We start from the raw sequence: 15823 nt of genomic DNA on the forward strand, positions 1-15823 counted from the left end.
TTTGAGGACAGAAGGATGAATACTATGTAGTAAAAAATATTGTGAGCATAAAATGATGATATATGTGATGCTTTTTTAGTTTCTCTGAGGAATAATAAGATGTAAAACTGTTTAAAACAAATGTATTACCTCAGGCTTCTTCTCATAAAAGACCGTATCAAATATAAGCCATATAGGTAGTTTCCTATAGTCCTTTATCTCCCAAGATAGCTGGAAATGGACTGTGGAAGTTGTGGAAGTACGTGAGGGGAAGCTGCTTAGTAAGGATGAGGGGCAGTGGGTCTCATAGACTGTGAGTCTAATCCTACCTGCAGCACACCTTAGCATTGAAACCTAGTCATACCATTTTCACTCCTCCATAAGTCATGTCACGTTCTTCTTTTAACTGAGTAGGGTAAAATCTGTTTATTTCACAGCCATATTATGTAAAGTCAAGATGAACTGAGATGAAACATAAGGACAGTACCTTGAAAATTTTGCTGGTCATATGATTATGATAGTTCTAGTGATTAGGAATATTAGTGTGTTTGGGTACATCGGTGAGGGTTTATTCTTATGTTCGTTCAAGAAGATACCAACTAGTGAAAAAGTGGTAAGAGAAAAGTTTGATAGAAGGGTGAGACATAGGTTTTTGACTAAATTATAATTTTAGCAGGACATCAGAGTTTTGTTTCTCATAAATCTCATTAAGTACTATTTCTTATTTTTTACGAACCAAGGTAATATAAAATGTTGATGAACTGAAATTATCAGATAAATGGTGGCATAGATATACAAATTATTTGTATTACCACTTAGGATAATTAAAATTAGGATCTGGCTTACATTTATTTGATGTGTTCTGGTTTATTGTTCATAGGTAGTTTTTCTAACTTCAAGTTCATTAATTCCTGGAATTTTTCCTTTTAGTCCTTCAAAGTGGCTATTACATTATTATCATTATTATTATTAACTTTTTTTTTTTTTTTTTTTTTTAAGACAGTCTCACTCTGTCGCCCAGGCTGGAGTGCCGTGGTGCTATCTCGGCTCACTGCAGTCTCCGCCTCCCGGGTTCAAGTGATTCTTCTGCCTCTGCCTCCTGAGTAGCTGGGACTACAGGCACATACCACCATGCCTGGCTAATTTTTGTATTTTTAGTAGATATGGGGTTTCACCATGTTGGCCAGGCTGGTCTCGAACTCCTGACCTCAAGTGATCCACCCACCTTGGCCTCCCAGAGTGCTGGGATTACAGGTATGAGCTACCGTCCTGGCCACATTACTAATCTTCAAAAAATTTCTCTTTATTTTTTGAGAACAAATTACTTGTTTTACTTCAAGGTTCCCATTTATTTATACTTTCTGTACTTAAGAACTCTAAAACTCCAACCAATTTCAGTGATTTTAATGGCACTTAACTTTTTTTCATCTTTTTATTAAAGAAGATTTTTGGTTGTTTCTATATTTAGGACTACTTTCCGAGTTCCTGTTTTAAAACTTCTTTAAAAAGTCCTTTTGGGATAAGAATTCCTAACTTCTTACATAGTAGATGATGGAAAGAATTCCTTGAATTTTTTTGAAATCTGTAATTACAGTTGTTCATTTCTTAGTAGTATTAAGGGCCTCTGGGCATATTTTACTGATTGGGGTATTGTTACATAATTTTTATTATTTAAGCTAAAAAAAAAAACTAAGGCATTTAATTATACACAGAGGTTTTTTTTTGAGGTCTTTCTGGATCTCCTTATTTAAAGTTGTAATTCCACTTCATTGTTTTCCTGCTCTTTCTATCCCCCTTCTCTGCTTAGTTTTCCTTCACTGCATTTGTCACCTTCTCATATAAACACAATTTACTTTTTTGTTTGTTTCTTTGTTCATGGTCTATCTTCCTTACTAAGGTGTAATCTCCCTGAAGGAAGGGATTTCTGTCTTTTGTGTTTACTGCTATCCAGTGCTTAGAAAAGGCACTGTATGAATACTTAACCAGATACCCATCCAAAAGTATTTAGTCAGAACTTTTACTTTTTTAGAGATATTGATCTTGTTTTAAATTTTTATTATAGTAAACTCTAACTTAGCTGAAATGGAAACAATTAGAAAGTTAATGTCAGCATCTTTTAAAAACTCTTATTTTATGAGAGACCTGTGTCGTCTTCTGCCTACACCCTCAAATCAGGAATGTATTTAAAAACTCAACCCTTAAGATATAATTTGAAGTCAACATATTAAGCGTAATCTCTTGCAAGTTTCTGGGTGAGTGGTGATAACTGATGTTCCTATTTAATAATGGTGGTTTTGATGTGCCTTAAGATCCTGAAATACCTTCTGATTCAATAAAAGAAACAAAGAAAGAAAAGAAAAACCTCAAAAATTGAGTTATCTTCATTATGGGATTTTAATGGTGATCTGAATTTGGTATACATGATAACTCAGTGTAACAGGACACTAATTCTGAAATGACTTTAAATAGAAGCTTAATTTTCTGTTTAAATGATTCATTTTTACTTTTTCCATTTATGCTAGGAGCATAGACAATTGTTCCTTAGTTGCAACTCTGATTGTTCCTTTTTCCTAGTTACATGTATGGTTTCCAGCAAGATGAAAACTATTCTGATTAGTAAGTTAAAATTGCTTGGCACAACCCTAAATACTTTGAATATTTTTATATGGAATATCACTGGAATTTTGTGGGTGCTGGTGACAGTGATGATGTAATTAAGTTTTACAGGAATACCCTCCTAGGTAAAAGAAAAAAAATATTAGCACCTTACAGTTACCAGGCACTTCCTGCATATCAGTTACTCTTTCTTCCCACTCTCCACGCCCCCACCCCTCACCGCCCTAAGACGGAATTTTGCTCTGTCAGGCTGGAGTACAGTGGTGCAATCTCAGCTCACTGCAACCTCCCTCTCCCAGGTTCAAGTGATTCTCCCGCCTCAGCTTCCGGAGTAGCTGGGCCACTGAGCCTGGCCTGTCAGTTACTCTTTTAAGTGATTTTCATGTACTGACCAGTTTTTTCCTCACAACAACCTTGTGATATAGGTGACTATTACTAACCATATTTTATAGATGAGGAAACTGAGGCACAGAAGACTTAAGTAACTCTCCTAACTTCACACAGCTAGTATGTTAGAAAGTTAAAGTTTATGCCCATGTCCCATTCTGCTTAAAATTAAGATTTTTTTATTATTTTTACCTTATGAGAGGGTATTTGAAGTGATGTATCAATCAGAATACAGCCACACCAATTAAAAGCATACTGAGCATTTCAACAGGGAATGTAATATGTGGAAATAGCTAAACAGATTTAAAAGAGAGCCACAACAGCGCACAGAAGTTACATAAAATCAATAATTGCAGTGAGCAGTCACTAGGACTGAGGCATCAAAAGGAAGAGCTTGCGGTTATCAAAAAAATTCAAAAACCTCAGAGCTGAATCTTAGACCTCTCAGGAGAGGGAGGTGTGGGACTGCTGGTACTTGAAGAGCTGAAATTTACCTTTAACTTCTGAAGAGAGATATTGCCCAGCTGTGCTGATGCTTCTGAGCGGCACAGAGGGACTGGTTCTGGTTGTGTGGGATAAAGCTAGAATGGAACCAGCTATTGTCAGAGCTATTGTCACTGGATGAACTGCCACTGGGGTCACCCTGACAGGAATAGTAAGCTAACAGGAAACAAATCCATTCTCCCCTCTTCTTACTTCCAGGCTCTCTCTAGAGCCTCTCTTAGTTTATGGGACCTAACAGGAAGCCGTTTAATGAAGGACAAAGGTAGTGTATGGATCTCCAGTCTCAGCATCTGAAAGACCACAGAAAGATGAATTTGAAACTGAAAGACTGGAGTTTATAACTGGCACAGTATGAAGCAAATTCAGGAAAATAATGGTGACATCTCTCTGAGACTAATCCAGTCAAGAACTCACTATGTAAAATGAGTACTTGGAAAACTTGGGTAAAAAATAATATGAAAATGATGAAAAATTCAGATATTACCATAGTATTTTAAATGGAAATATTATTACTTTGTAATATGTGTGGAAAAAAGTATTATTAGGAAAGTAATATCTCTTTTATTCATTTTAGATAAGATGGGAAAAAAACATCACATTGGGGGAACCACCAGGATTCTTACATTCTTGGTGGTGGTAAGTATCCTTTATTCCATTTTTACTGGCTTGATGATGCATTTCAATAGGCCTGTTTATGGTTTCATGCTTCCTTTTTATTTTTTCATTTTCTAAAATTTTCTGGAAGGTAGCACTTTTTAAAAGACCCTTAAAAACCAGCACTAGTGTAATTTAACTGAAATATACTACTGTTGAGTTCAACTGGAATTGGAACCAGTGTGTGGAATCTCCAACTGTAAGTACGATTCTATAATGGCTTGGGATGCCATAACAAAATACCATAGAATAGGTGGCTTAAATAGCAGAATTTTATTTTTCACAATTCTGGAGGCTAGAAGTACGAGATAAGTACCAGCATGATCAGTTTCTGGTGAGGGCTGTCTTCCTGACTTGTAGACAGTCACCTTTTTGCTGTGTCCTTACATATTGGGGAGAGCAAGCTGTTTGTGTCTCTGCTTACAAGGGAACTAGTCCCATCATGAGGGTCCCACTTTAATGATCTCATCTAAACCTAAGGATTTCCCAAAGACCCCATCTCCAACTACCATCACATTGGTAATGCCCACCCCTCAAATCAGGAATTTATTTAAAAACCCAACCCTTCATTTCAATATATGAATTTGGGAGAGGGCTGGGTGTGGTAGCTCACCCCAGGTAGCCTGTAATCCGAGCACTTTGGGAGGACAAGGCAGGTGGATCACCTGAGGTCAGGAGCTCGAGACAAGCCTGACCAACATGGTGAAACCCCGTCTCTACTAAAAATACAAAAATTAACCAGGCATGGTGGCACATGCCTATAATCCCAGCTACTTGGGAGGTTAAGGCAGGAGAATTTCTTGAACCTGGGAGGCAGAGGTTGCAGTGAGCCAAGACCGGGCCATTGTGCTCCAGTTTGGGCAATAAGAGCAAAACTCCATCTCAAAAAAAAAAAAAAAAAAAAAAAAAAAAAAATTTAGGAGAGGATACAATTCATTCATAGCAGATAATTTTCTTGTCTTGAGGTGGCCAATGAGGTTGACACTTTTTCTTGACTCTCTGATTGTCGAACTAGTTATAAGGTTGCTTTCTACAAAGTGGGCTATCAAGTTGTCAATGTTAGACCACCATATAGGTAATTATAAGCGTTGGCATGCCATTATAGCTTCTTCAAACCCTCACTTCTCCTTTTGGAGGGATTGGGAATGGGAGATAATAATCTGATTGACATCTTTTATGTAATAGGTCAATCTTGTAATAGGTCAATTTTGTTCCAGAATAACAGCTACTCATCAAACTCAAATCTCCCGAGAACAAGAGGGGAATAAGTTACAAATAAGCAGTTAGTGAAATAAGTTTATCTTCATTTTCTTGCACTGGAAAAGCATATTCATGAGAAACAGTGACCTGATACTGTGCTCAACAGATACTGAACTAATCAAATAGATTTTTTTTTTTTTTTTTTGCCTGGAAGAAGTAACGTTCATACGTTTATATTCCTTTGTATTTCTACCACATTGTGGTATCTTTTAAAGTTTCATTTATTCATAGGCTTTGAGCATGTTTCTCCATGCAAACCTAGTAAAGTTTATTGCATTATCTCAATAAATACTTACTGAGTGTCTTGTATGGGCCAGATACTATGCTTGATACTATGGACACACCAGTGAATAAAACACACACACATCCCTATCCTCTTGCTGATAACAGTCTATGGGGAAAACAAATAATGAAGTAAGCAATGAGAAAGAAGTATTTGAAGGGGATATGCCGAGTCCCATATAGGCACATGCCAAATACATTTCACCTGGAAGAACTGATACCTAAGCCAAGGCATTAAGTAGATATAAGAGTTGGCCAGAAAGGCATGGAGAGATAGAGAAGGGGGATGTTTTGGATCAACCATACCATTTGCGGTGACCTAGAGGTGAAAGACAGAGAGAGTATAGCACATGGGAAGAAAAGAAATTCATTATGTTGGAAATTGGGGTGATAGAGTGATTAGAGATGAGGCTGGATTTGTAAACTGTGAATTTGAATTTAATTATAAAGAGAATACAATGCAGTTAAATTTTTAAGCAGGAGAGTAATACTGTTTATTTATATCTTATCAAAGAAAAGAGTAAAACTCTAAAAAATTAGAAAAGATTTATTCTGAGCCAAATATAAGTGACCATGGCCCTTGACACAGCCTTCGGGAGGTCCTGAGAACACGTTCCCAGGGTGGTCAGGGTGCAGCTCGGTTTTATACATCTTAGGGAGACACGAGACTTCAATTAAATACATGTAAGAAATACATTGATTCAGTCTAGATAGACAAGACTACTCAAAGCGGGGGCTTCCAGATTATAGATACATTTTAAAATTTTCTGATTGGCAGTTGGTTGACTTTATCTAAAGACCTGGGATCAATAGAAAAGAACTGTCTGGATTAAGATAAGTGATTATGGAAAGCAAATTTCTTATTATGCAGATGAAGCCTGTAACAGGCTTCAGAGAGAATAGATTGTAAATGCTTCTTATCAGATTTAAGGACTGTGTTGATGTTAACACTGGAGAGTATAATGAGGCAAGTCCCACTCCCACTTCCTGTCATGGCCTGAAGCAGTCTTTCAGGTTAAATTTTAAGAGTGCCCTGGCCAAGGAGGAAGTCCATTCCGATGGTTCGGGGAACTTAGAATTTTATTTTAGGTTTACAACCGTAGCCATATCACTCTAGTTCTATAGAATAGATAATGGATGAAACAGGAATAAGTCCAGAAATAGAGGAGCACTTAGAAGGCTCTTGCGGTAAGGAGTAGAGAATGGTTACTTGAACTAGTGTATAATCAGTGGGGAGGAAGAGAAGCGGAAGGATTTGAGGGATATAAGCTTGAAGTAGAAAGGGTAGGATTTGGTGAAGAGTTCAGCTGTTTAGGTGTGCTGAAACTGAAATACATGCCATCCAAGTGGAGATGTTGAGCAGGCAGCTTGTTACATGGATCTGATGTTTAAAGGAGAGAGAGATGAAGCTGGGTGCAGTGGTGCATGTCTATAGTAACAACTGCTCAGGAGGCTGAGGTGGGAGGATCACTTGAACTCAGGTGTTTGAACCCAGCCTGAGCAACATAGTGAGACCTCATCTCTAAAAAAAGAAAAAGAGAAAGAGAGAGAGAGAGATAGTTGAATGGTATTACCCAAGAGTGGGGAGGAAAATGAGCCTTGTACAGAAACCTTGCAATATTAACATCCAAGGAATAAGGAGGAAGAAGAGGCTGTAAAGGAGAAAGAAAGTGGCCAGGCATGGTGGTTCATGCCTGTAATCCCAGCACTTTGGGGGGCGGAGGCGGGTGGATCACTTGAGGTCAGGAGTTTGAGACCAGCCTGGGCAACATGATGAAACCCTGTCTCTACTAAAAATACAAAATAAGCCAGGCATTGGTGGTAGGCACCTGTAATCCCAGCTACTCAGGAGGCTGAGGCAGATGAATCACTTGAACTTGGGAGACAGAGGTTGCAGTGAGCCAAGATCATGCCACTGTACTCCAGCCTGGGTGACAGAGTGAGACTCTGTCTCAAAAACAAAGCAAAAAAAAAAAAAAAAAAAAAAAAGAGAGAGACAGGCTCACCTAAAAAGGTAGGAGGAAAATCAGGAGAGTGTAGCATAATAGAAAACAAGAATAGGTGAGGGTTTCGAGAAGGAAGAAGAAAGGTCAGTAGTGACAATGGTGACTGCAAGGTAAAGTAATCAGAACGCATATGTCCTTTTAGGATTTAGGGAAAGGCCATCAATGACTTATAAAGCTGAGTAATGGGCTAGGAAGCAAGAATGTTTCAGATCGAGAAGTGACTTTGAAGGTAGGAAATGGGAAATGGTATATAGTCATTTCTTTAAAATGGTTCATCTGTGATAAGAAATGATACCTGGAGGAATAGTATAGATTAGAGAGAGAAGTTTTTCATTTTAGATGGGAGAGACATTTGCATGTTTAGTGTTTAAGAGAAGGAGTCAGTAGAGGGGCAGAGTCTGAAGATACAAGGGGAGAGGAGATGTTTAGTGGTTTAAAACCCCACACAAGGCCTGAGAGAAGGAGGTCCAAAGCACAAATGCTGGGAAGTGAGAGGGAAGAGGACCATCCTACCCTTGTGGCAAGAGGAGATGCAGGGACGTTTGTAGGTTTGGTATCAAGAAGTTCATTTCTTCTATTCCTAATAAAATACTGTTCCTTATATGTCCCTGCCTCCTGCCAATCTGGAATGTTTGCATAGGGCTTTCCTTCTGAATTGAACAATTTCTGGAACCTAGATTAAGGTCCTTAATCCTAATATCGTAGCTTCCTCAATCCTGCCACTAACTGTCTAAATGCATGAGGAATTTCCCATGGAGTATTTTGCATTTGACTAGAAGAGAGTTTGGAATAGAAGACAGAATAGAAATGAAAGAGAAGTTTAGGTAATGTGCAAATAAAAGGAAGGGTTATAAAAATTATAGTACATTTGTTCTTGGGCTGTTATTACACATTTAATAATGATGAACACTATATAATGACAAAAGAAATGTTTAAGACATTTTAACAAAGCAGGACATAGTTGCATGTACAGTGTAGCATAAATGGGCATTAAGAGTAACAACAAAGAAAAATAATTTTGTTTTAATATGGTGGGATTACAGATGAAATTTTTTTTTCTGCAAGTATTTCTTTCTTTTTTTTTTTTTTTTTTCTGAGGCGGAGTCTCGCTCTGTCGCCCGGACTGGAGTGCAGTGGCCGGATCTCAGCTCACTGCAAGCTCCGCCTCCTGGGTTTACGCCATTCTCCTGCCTCAGCCTCCCGAGTAGCTGGGACTACAGGCGCCCGCCACCTCGCCCGGCTAGTTTTTGTATTTTTAGTAGAGACGGGGTTTCACCATGTTAGCCAGGATGGTCTCGATCTCCTGACCTCGTGATCCGCCCGTCTCGGCCTCCCAAAGTGCTGGGATTACAGGCTTGAGCCACCGCGCCCGGCCGCCTTCTGCAAGTATTTCTATTACTTGTAAGTAGATCTTTGCCTTCTATCTTCCCAATTTTCTTCAATATGTTCATGGTGTTTGTGGAGATGCAGGATGAGGCAAGGAGAAAGGAAAACATGTGGATTCAGTATCTCAGCTCCATTACTTATCATTTCTGCAAGATTTTGTTGTTTTCAGTCTCAGTTTTACCATCTGTAAAATGATGATGAGTCAAATTGATCTAGGGTTCAAAAAAATTAGTTCTTATTCTGATAGCTTTTTTTTTCTTCTGCAAAATAGGACATGAGGGTACTGAGGGTGGTGGTGGTGGTGATGATGGTAATGATGAATTTTTAAGAGAGTGAAGGATAGTCTTTAAAGAAAAGTTTGAAATAATTCTAAATAGACCCAGATAAATAACTGAGTAGAGCACACACAAAATATTGCCAGGCAGTGTTTAAATCCTAGTTAATATTGTAGCTTATAAATGCATTGTGACGCCAGTATGCCCAGGAATGTGACTTTTCTGCAGCAGCAATTGGTAGTCCATGTATTTGCGTGGACCAGTTAGGTGGGTTTCTTTTTTTTTTTTCTATTTCTTCTATTAAAGAATTTCTTACTCAATACCATATACACTCATCTCTTAGCATCTTTAAAAGAAAAAAAAGCTCTCTTTGAGTGCCGTGCACGTGGTTTCCTTGGAACGTTATTTAATGCCGTCGTGTTTTTAATCTTTCTCCTGAAAGCATGCCGTACTAGAAGTCCCGTGGTGAGTGGAACCCACACTTGGTCAGTTGTGGTTGTGGGTTTCCCCTGTTTGTCTCATGTATGTAGGGCAGGAACAGGTGCGGTCTCTTGGTTCGGAGTTGTTCCAACGGTTCACTACAGTTAAGCACCATCATTGTGCTGTTTTCCTGGGGTGTAAGACTGGCATTTTGTATAATAATATAAAAGTCAAATTTTCTTTTTATACAGTATTTATGATATCCAAATCTAGCCAGTCAATACTTAACTTTTTTTCCAAATGTAATTGAGTCTCCTCACCTGTTGACACCTTTTCATTTTGTGTGTTTCCAATGAAGTCTACAAATGGGATAAGAGACCATTTTAGGAGTCTGACGCTCTTGGATCAGTGGATTAACAAAGTGAGGATTTTAAGAGTTTTCTATTACAGCATTAATTTTTGTTTCTTGCACCTCTTTCTCTTTTACATGCTTTCTCATGAATTTAACTTATTCTTACGCTGTAGATGTTTGATAATAACTTAATACTTTGGCTTTTTGCTTCTGTAGCTTTTTTTTTTTTTTTTTTTTTTTTTAACCTCAGCTGTCAGACGGTGCAGCTTTTAAATGTGCCATTTTTTTTTTCCTTTTTCTGTGTCTGTTAGATTCAGGGGATCCCTTCTTTCATGAAGTTGGTATTTTAAGTAACCTAATTTGTACTTAGCCAGAGATATCAAATAAATAAGTAATGGGCACATAAGTATTTTTAGATTATATTTGTTCAATTTAAATCTAGTACATACAAAATATATAGGTATAGTTTTTTAATGTTTTATATTTTTTCCCCTAAAGCTACTGACATAGTCTTTGAGGTGCCTCCTTCATCTATATAAATCAATGATTCTGAATAGTTTTGGTCATGGGGTCCTCTGAGAACTGATGAGAGCTATGGATCTCATCTTTCAGAAAAATGCCCAGATCTTAAGCTTCCCTGATTATTGTGTTTAGCTAGCCATTACCATAGGCTTTAAATCCAGCAGATGCCTGACCTTCTTATCCTTAACTCTTTTGACCTGGACTTCATAATCTGTGCTCTAGGTTAGGGATTCAGGACTATAATAATTGTTGCCTTTTTAAGTTGCCCAGGAAAGCTGTTGCTGCTCTTGAGGTCTACATGATTTGGATAACATGTATTCTTCAAGAACTTACTGCTTGCTCATTTGCTCAACCTAAGAGTCCCTGCTGGATGGACCAGTTGTTAATTTTATGACTTCTTCTCATTTCCATTTTTTAATAGAATATTTTAAATTAGAATTGTTCTGTTGTTTAAGCCTTTTCACCAAATATTTAAGAGTGCAAAACCGTGTTGCCCTCAAGGAAATAAATAGTAGGAAAGATAAACAATTTAGAAGTATTAAAGCAGAAATAGCTATTGGTTTAATAATAATGTATTATAGACTTGATATTTGCTAAAAGAGTAGATCTTAAGTGTTCTTACCAGACACACACACAGACACACAAATTATGTGTGAGAGATGATGAATATGTTAATTAGCTTGATTTTGGTAATCATTTTCCAAAGTATATGTGTATCAAAACTTCACATTGTACACCTTAAATATATATAATTTTTATTTGTCAATCATACCTCTATAAAGCTGGAAATAAACTTAAAAAAGAAATATGTACTGGTTATAATAGCAACACAGGAGCAATACTCACTTCAGCTTGGGAGAGTTAGAAAAGGCATCGTAGAGAAAGTGAATCTGAGCTGAGCTGAAAGTTGAGTGAGAGAAGGGTAATTGGGGCGAGGAATCATGTGAAATCTCAAAAGGGATGATCATACACTCAAGTAATGACAGGTAGTTTGGTATGGACCAGTTCATCTATAGGTCCAGTATTAGGAAGTGATAAAATATAAAGAGACAAAAGCGGGGGACAGATTATGAAGTCCTGCATATATTAAGGATTTGGGACTATAGCCCAAAGATTTTAAACTCGGGCCCTGATGTGATCAGATTTGTGCCTTTAGACACTCACTTGGCATCAACATAAAGATGGATTAAAGAGGGGCCGGGCGTGGTGGCTCATGCCTGTAATTCCAGCACTCTGGGAGGCCAAGGCGGGTGGATCACCTGAGGTCAGCAGTTCGAGACCAGCATGGGCAACATGGTGAAACCCCATCTACTAAAAATGCAAAAATTATCTGGGTGTGTGGTGGTGTGCCCCTCTAATCCCAGCTACTTGGGAGGCTGAGGTGGGTGAATTGCTTGAACCTGGGAGGCGGAGGCTGCAGTGAGCCGAGATTGCACCGCTGCATTCCAGCCTGGGGGACAAAGCAAGACCTTGTCTCAAAAAAAAAAAAAAAAAGATGGATTAAAGAGGGTTGAGAAAAGAGGCAGAGACTAGTAGACTCTAGTAGACTTGGGGGAAAAGTTGGCAAAGAGTGGGAGTGTTTGAAGATGTATGAAAAAGAGATACATATGACCTATGCAAAATAAGCAGAATAAAGTACCAGCGAGACGAGAGACAAAGACCTCAGAATGGAAGAAGGGAATTTTTGCCTTTAATATAGGATAGAGAAATTTATGTGATTTACTTTGTGGAGCTTTTTTCCCTTATTTCTAATGTGATTTCCCTAATCACTTTCTTTTCCTTTTTAGTTTACCCCATGCTCAGTACCCCAGTTTATAATACATTTAACTGAATCACATCCCCTTTGAAAACTTAGTTCTTGTTTGTACTTTTTGTTAAACATTCCCAACTCTTACATTAGTTCCAGAAACAAAAATGCCAATAAGCTTCTTCTTTCTGATGTTAATATGTTTTTTCACTTGTGCAATTTTAAAACATAGGCTTTTAAAAACTTTCTATTTAAAGTTTTAATTGCAGAAACTGTAACTCTTGATATGATGCCTTTTATAACTCTCATATCTCTTGATACAGTTTGACTGTGTCCCCACCCAAATCTTATCTTGAATTGCAGTTCCCATAATCTCCACGTGTGGTGGGAGGGATTTGGTGGGAGGTAATTGAATCATGAGGGTGATTCCCCCATGCTATTCTAGAAATAGTAAGTTCTCACACAATCTGGTGGTTTTATAAGGGGCTTCTCCCTTTCCTTAGCTTTCATTCTTCTCCATGCTGTCACCGTGTGAATCTGCCATGATTATAAGTTTCCTGAGGCCTCCCCAGCCATGCAGAACTGTGAGTCAATTAAACCTCATTCCTTTATAGATTACCCAGTCTCAGGTATGTCTTTTTAGCAGCTTGAAAGCAGACAAATACACCTTTTTTTTTTTTTTTTTTTTTTGAGACAGGGTCACCCAGGCTGGAGTGTAGTGGCACAAACATAGCTCACTGCAGCCTCCATCTCCTGGGCTTAAGTGATCCTCCTGCCTCAGCCTCCTGAGTAACTGGGACTACAGGAGCATACCACCATGCCCAGCTACTTTAATGTATTTTTTTGTAGAGATGAGGTTTTGCTGTTGTTGCCCAGGCTGGTCTCAAACTCCTGGGATCGAGATCCACCTGCCTCTGCTTCTGCCTGCCGAAGTGCTGGGATTACAGGCATGAGCCACTGCAACCAGCCTATGCCAGCCGATATCTCATTTTTATTTAATGAAATAAAAATATGAAGCACCTTTTAAAGTGACTTTGGTCCCCTGTATTTATATCTTGAAATCAAATATATGTAACATTGTAGAGAAAATAAATTAAAATGTAAGATTATCCTAAGAATTCTGTTTTTTTCACCTGGCAGTGGAAAGTTGAATCTTGTAGTATGCTAGCACTCTAGTTTTTTAGAACCTAATGAATAATATCAGGTATAGCTAAGAATAACCAAATACCCACAGGAAAACAAGTGTAATGGCGTTAGTTAGCTTACTAGAATGGTATAATATTTATAATTGGCTTACTGGTTTTTACTCATCTGCTATGTCTTTCCTATAACAGGCAAGGTATAACCTGTTTGAGTTGAGGTAAACTAAGCATCATGTAAGACTCTGTAGGTAACAACGGGGCTAAGGAGGAGGCTGATAAGAGTGAGAAGGGAGGAAAAGTATTAGCAAGAGAGAAGGCGAAAAACATAGGCCATAGAGAATAAGACTAAAATTCAGCGTGGAAGAAGAGGAAGGCATGTGGAAAACAGAGGAAAATTTGGTGGGGAGAGAGCACTGTAAAAAACTGAGGGAATCTTCATTTAATGTGAAGGACTCGAAAGAAAAATGAGGCAAATGTTACTCAAGTTAATTAGAAAACTTCTTTTTATTTCGCAATACTAGCTATATGAGACTTTTTCTGTAATATTTTTAGTACCTTTAAGTTTCTTTTAAAATTACTTTTGTGTATGTCATGTCTTTGTCTCTGTATAAAACACTGTAAAATACATAACATTTATTTTCTCTTTTTACATAAATCAAAAACTATTTGCCCAAGGTCACATTTCGAGTTAGAATTCAAGTTCCTGAATTGTAACCAGTGCTTATCTCAGTAACAGATATTTCTTAATCACAGAGCAGAATTCAGTGTCCCACTATTAATAAGTCATTAATTACATTTCCCATTTGAGCATTGTGAGTGGCTAATTCCAGGCAATGTATATAAATGGGACTCAGAAGTTTTCTTTTCTGAGTCATGTCTATATTGAGGCATCCACGAATCCCTGGCAGCTGCATGTAGGGTAAGGGGGTGGTTGCCATAGGATAGTCAGGAAATGAGTTGGGGCATGGGGTCAAAGGTAGGCTAACAATGTGCTCACTGTCTTATCTGGGACAGGTATCCATCCCACTCTTGTAACAGCTGATGCTGCTCAGACTGCCACAACTGTAGAAACCTGCCCACAATCAGAATAAGGAGTCTTGCATTAAGAACTCTTAAAACCACACTCACGTTAGAAGCAAAATACTGTAATAATTAAAAGGCTCAAGCCCAGCTCTGCCACTGTGTGACTTTAGGCAAATTATTTAATCTAATTTAACCTAAGCTTCAATTCCTTCATCTACAAAGTGGGGATAATAATTAGAAGGATTAGATGCTGAATATGTGATACTTTGTGTACGATGCTTGAATATAGTACTTACTCAATAATGGTAACTATCTTTATTATATTTTAAAATAGAAATTTATTTCTAATCCAGGAGTATTGTGAGAATTTTATAAAAATGAAGCAAAATTTAATACTTCAATTTTTAAAGGTATTATAATATTAATACAAGTTATACATTTGGGGAGGTTCTAAGATGAAGAACAGGTACATACACATTTCATGTGAAACTGTTTTCGGTCTTGTGAATGGATAGTTTTCTTTAATAGAGATTGTCAGTAACTAACATTCATTGATATATTTTTGGGACAAAGACAAATGACTTCCTTAGTTATTAAGACTTGAACTTGTAACAGCATGGCTTGTTCCTCAGAAAAATTGTTTTCCATGGCATTTTATTGTTTTGTTTTGTCTTTTAAAAAATTTTTGTTTTCAGGTAGTCCTAGATCTGGCCAGTGGCATAAGTTGTATAATTATGTTAGCATTCCATCTTCTGGGACACATCTGGCATGTTTATTCACCCTTGTAGACTTCTCTGACAACCATTTCACTTTCTGTGTTCCCTTGAGATATTAACAAGCTACCTAAGTCATTTCAACTCACATCCTCAGGAATAGAAGGAGATACAGTGTTTGGATGAGAATCTTCAACTTGGGAATGCAGTATTTTCCCTTGATTTATGAGGGGAAGATTTTAATGATAATAAATTATATAAGATCAGAGATTTCAATACTTTGGAAGTTTTGCTTCTCTGTGTTCAGTCTCTGTCTTCATTTGTAAAATATAAAAATTTCACTTGTTTCTGCTTAGGAATAAAGAGACTGTATAAAACTCTGCAGTATTATTCATGATGATGAACCCAATACATTTCAAGGATAATATTTGCTTTCATGTTTTGTTTTGGTTTTTGAGATGGAGTCTCCCTCTGTCCCCCAGGCTGGAGTGCATTGGGGGTCTCAGCTCACTGCAAGCTCCGCCTCCCGGGTTTACGCCATCCTCCTGCCTCATC

The 15823-nt window shown here is 37.7% G+C and overlaps 1 protein-coding gene across 6 annotated transcripts in view; it reads left to right on the top strand.

Annotated features, from left to right (window-relative positions):
* SSBP2 (single stranded DNA binding protein 2) overlaps positions 1 to 15823 on the top strand; it is a 334593-nt gene that overhangs the window by 120258 nt on the left and 198512 nt on the right. For all 6 annotated transcript variants that reach the window (XM_030927331.1, XM_010386037.2, XM_010386032.2 and 3 more), the window contains exon 3: positions 4061 to 4122. In XM_030927331.1, the coding sequence (XP_030783191.1) occupies positions 4061 to 4122 (62 nt within the window). The remainder of the gene's footprint in view (positions 1 to 4060; positions 4123 to 15823) is intronic.

The sequence above is a fragment of the Rhinopithecus roxellana genome, chromosome 3 (assembly GCF_007565055.1).
Source record: "Rhinopithecus roxellana isolate Shanxi Qingling chromosome 3, ASM756505v1, whole genome shotgun sequence".
NCBI lineage: Eukaryota > Metazoa > Chordata > Mammalia > Primates > Cercopithecidae > Rhinopithecus > Rhinopithecus roxellana.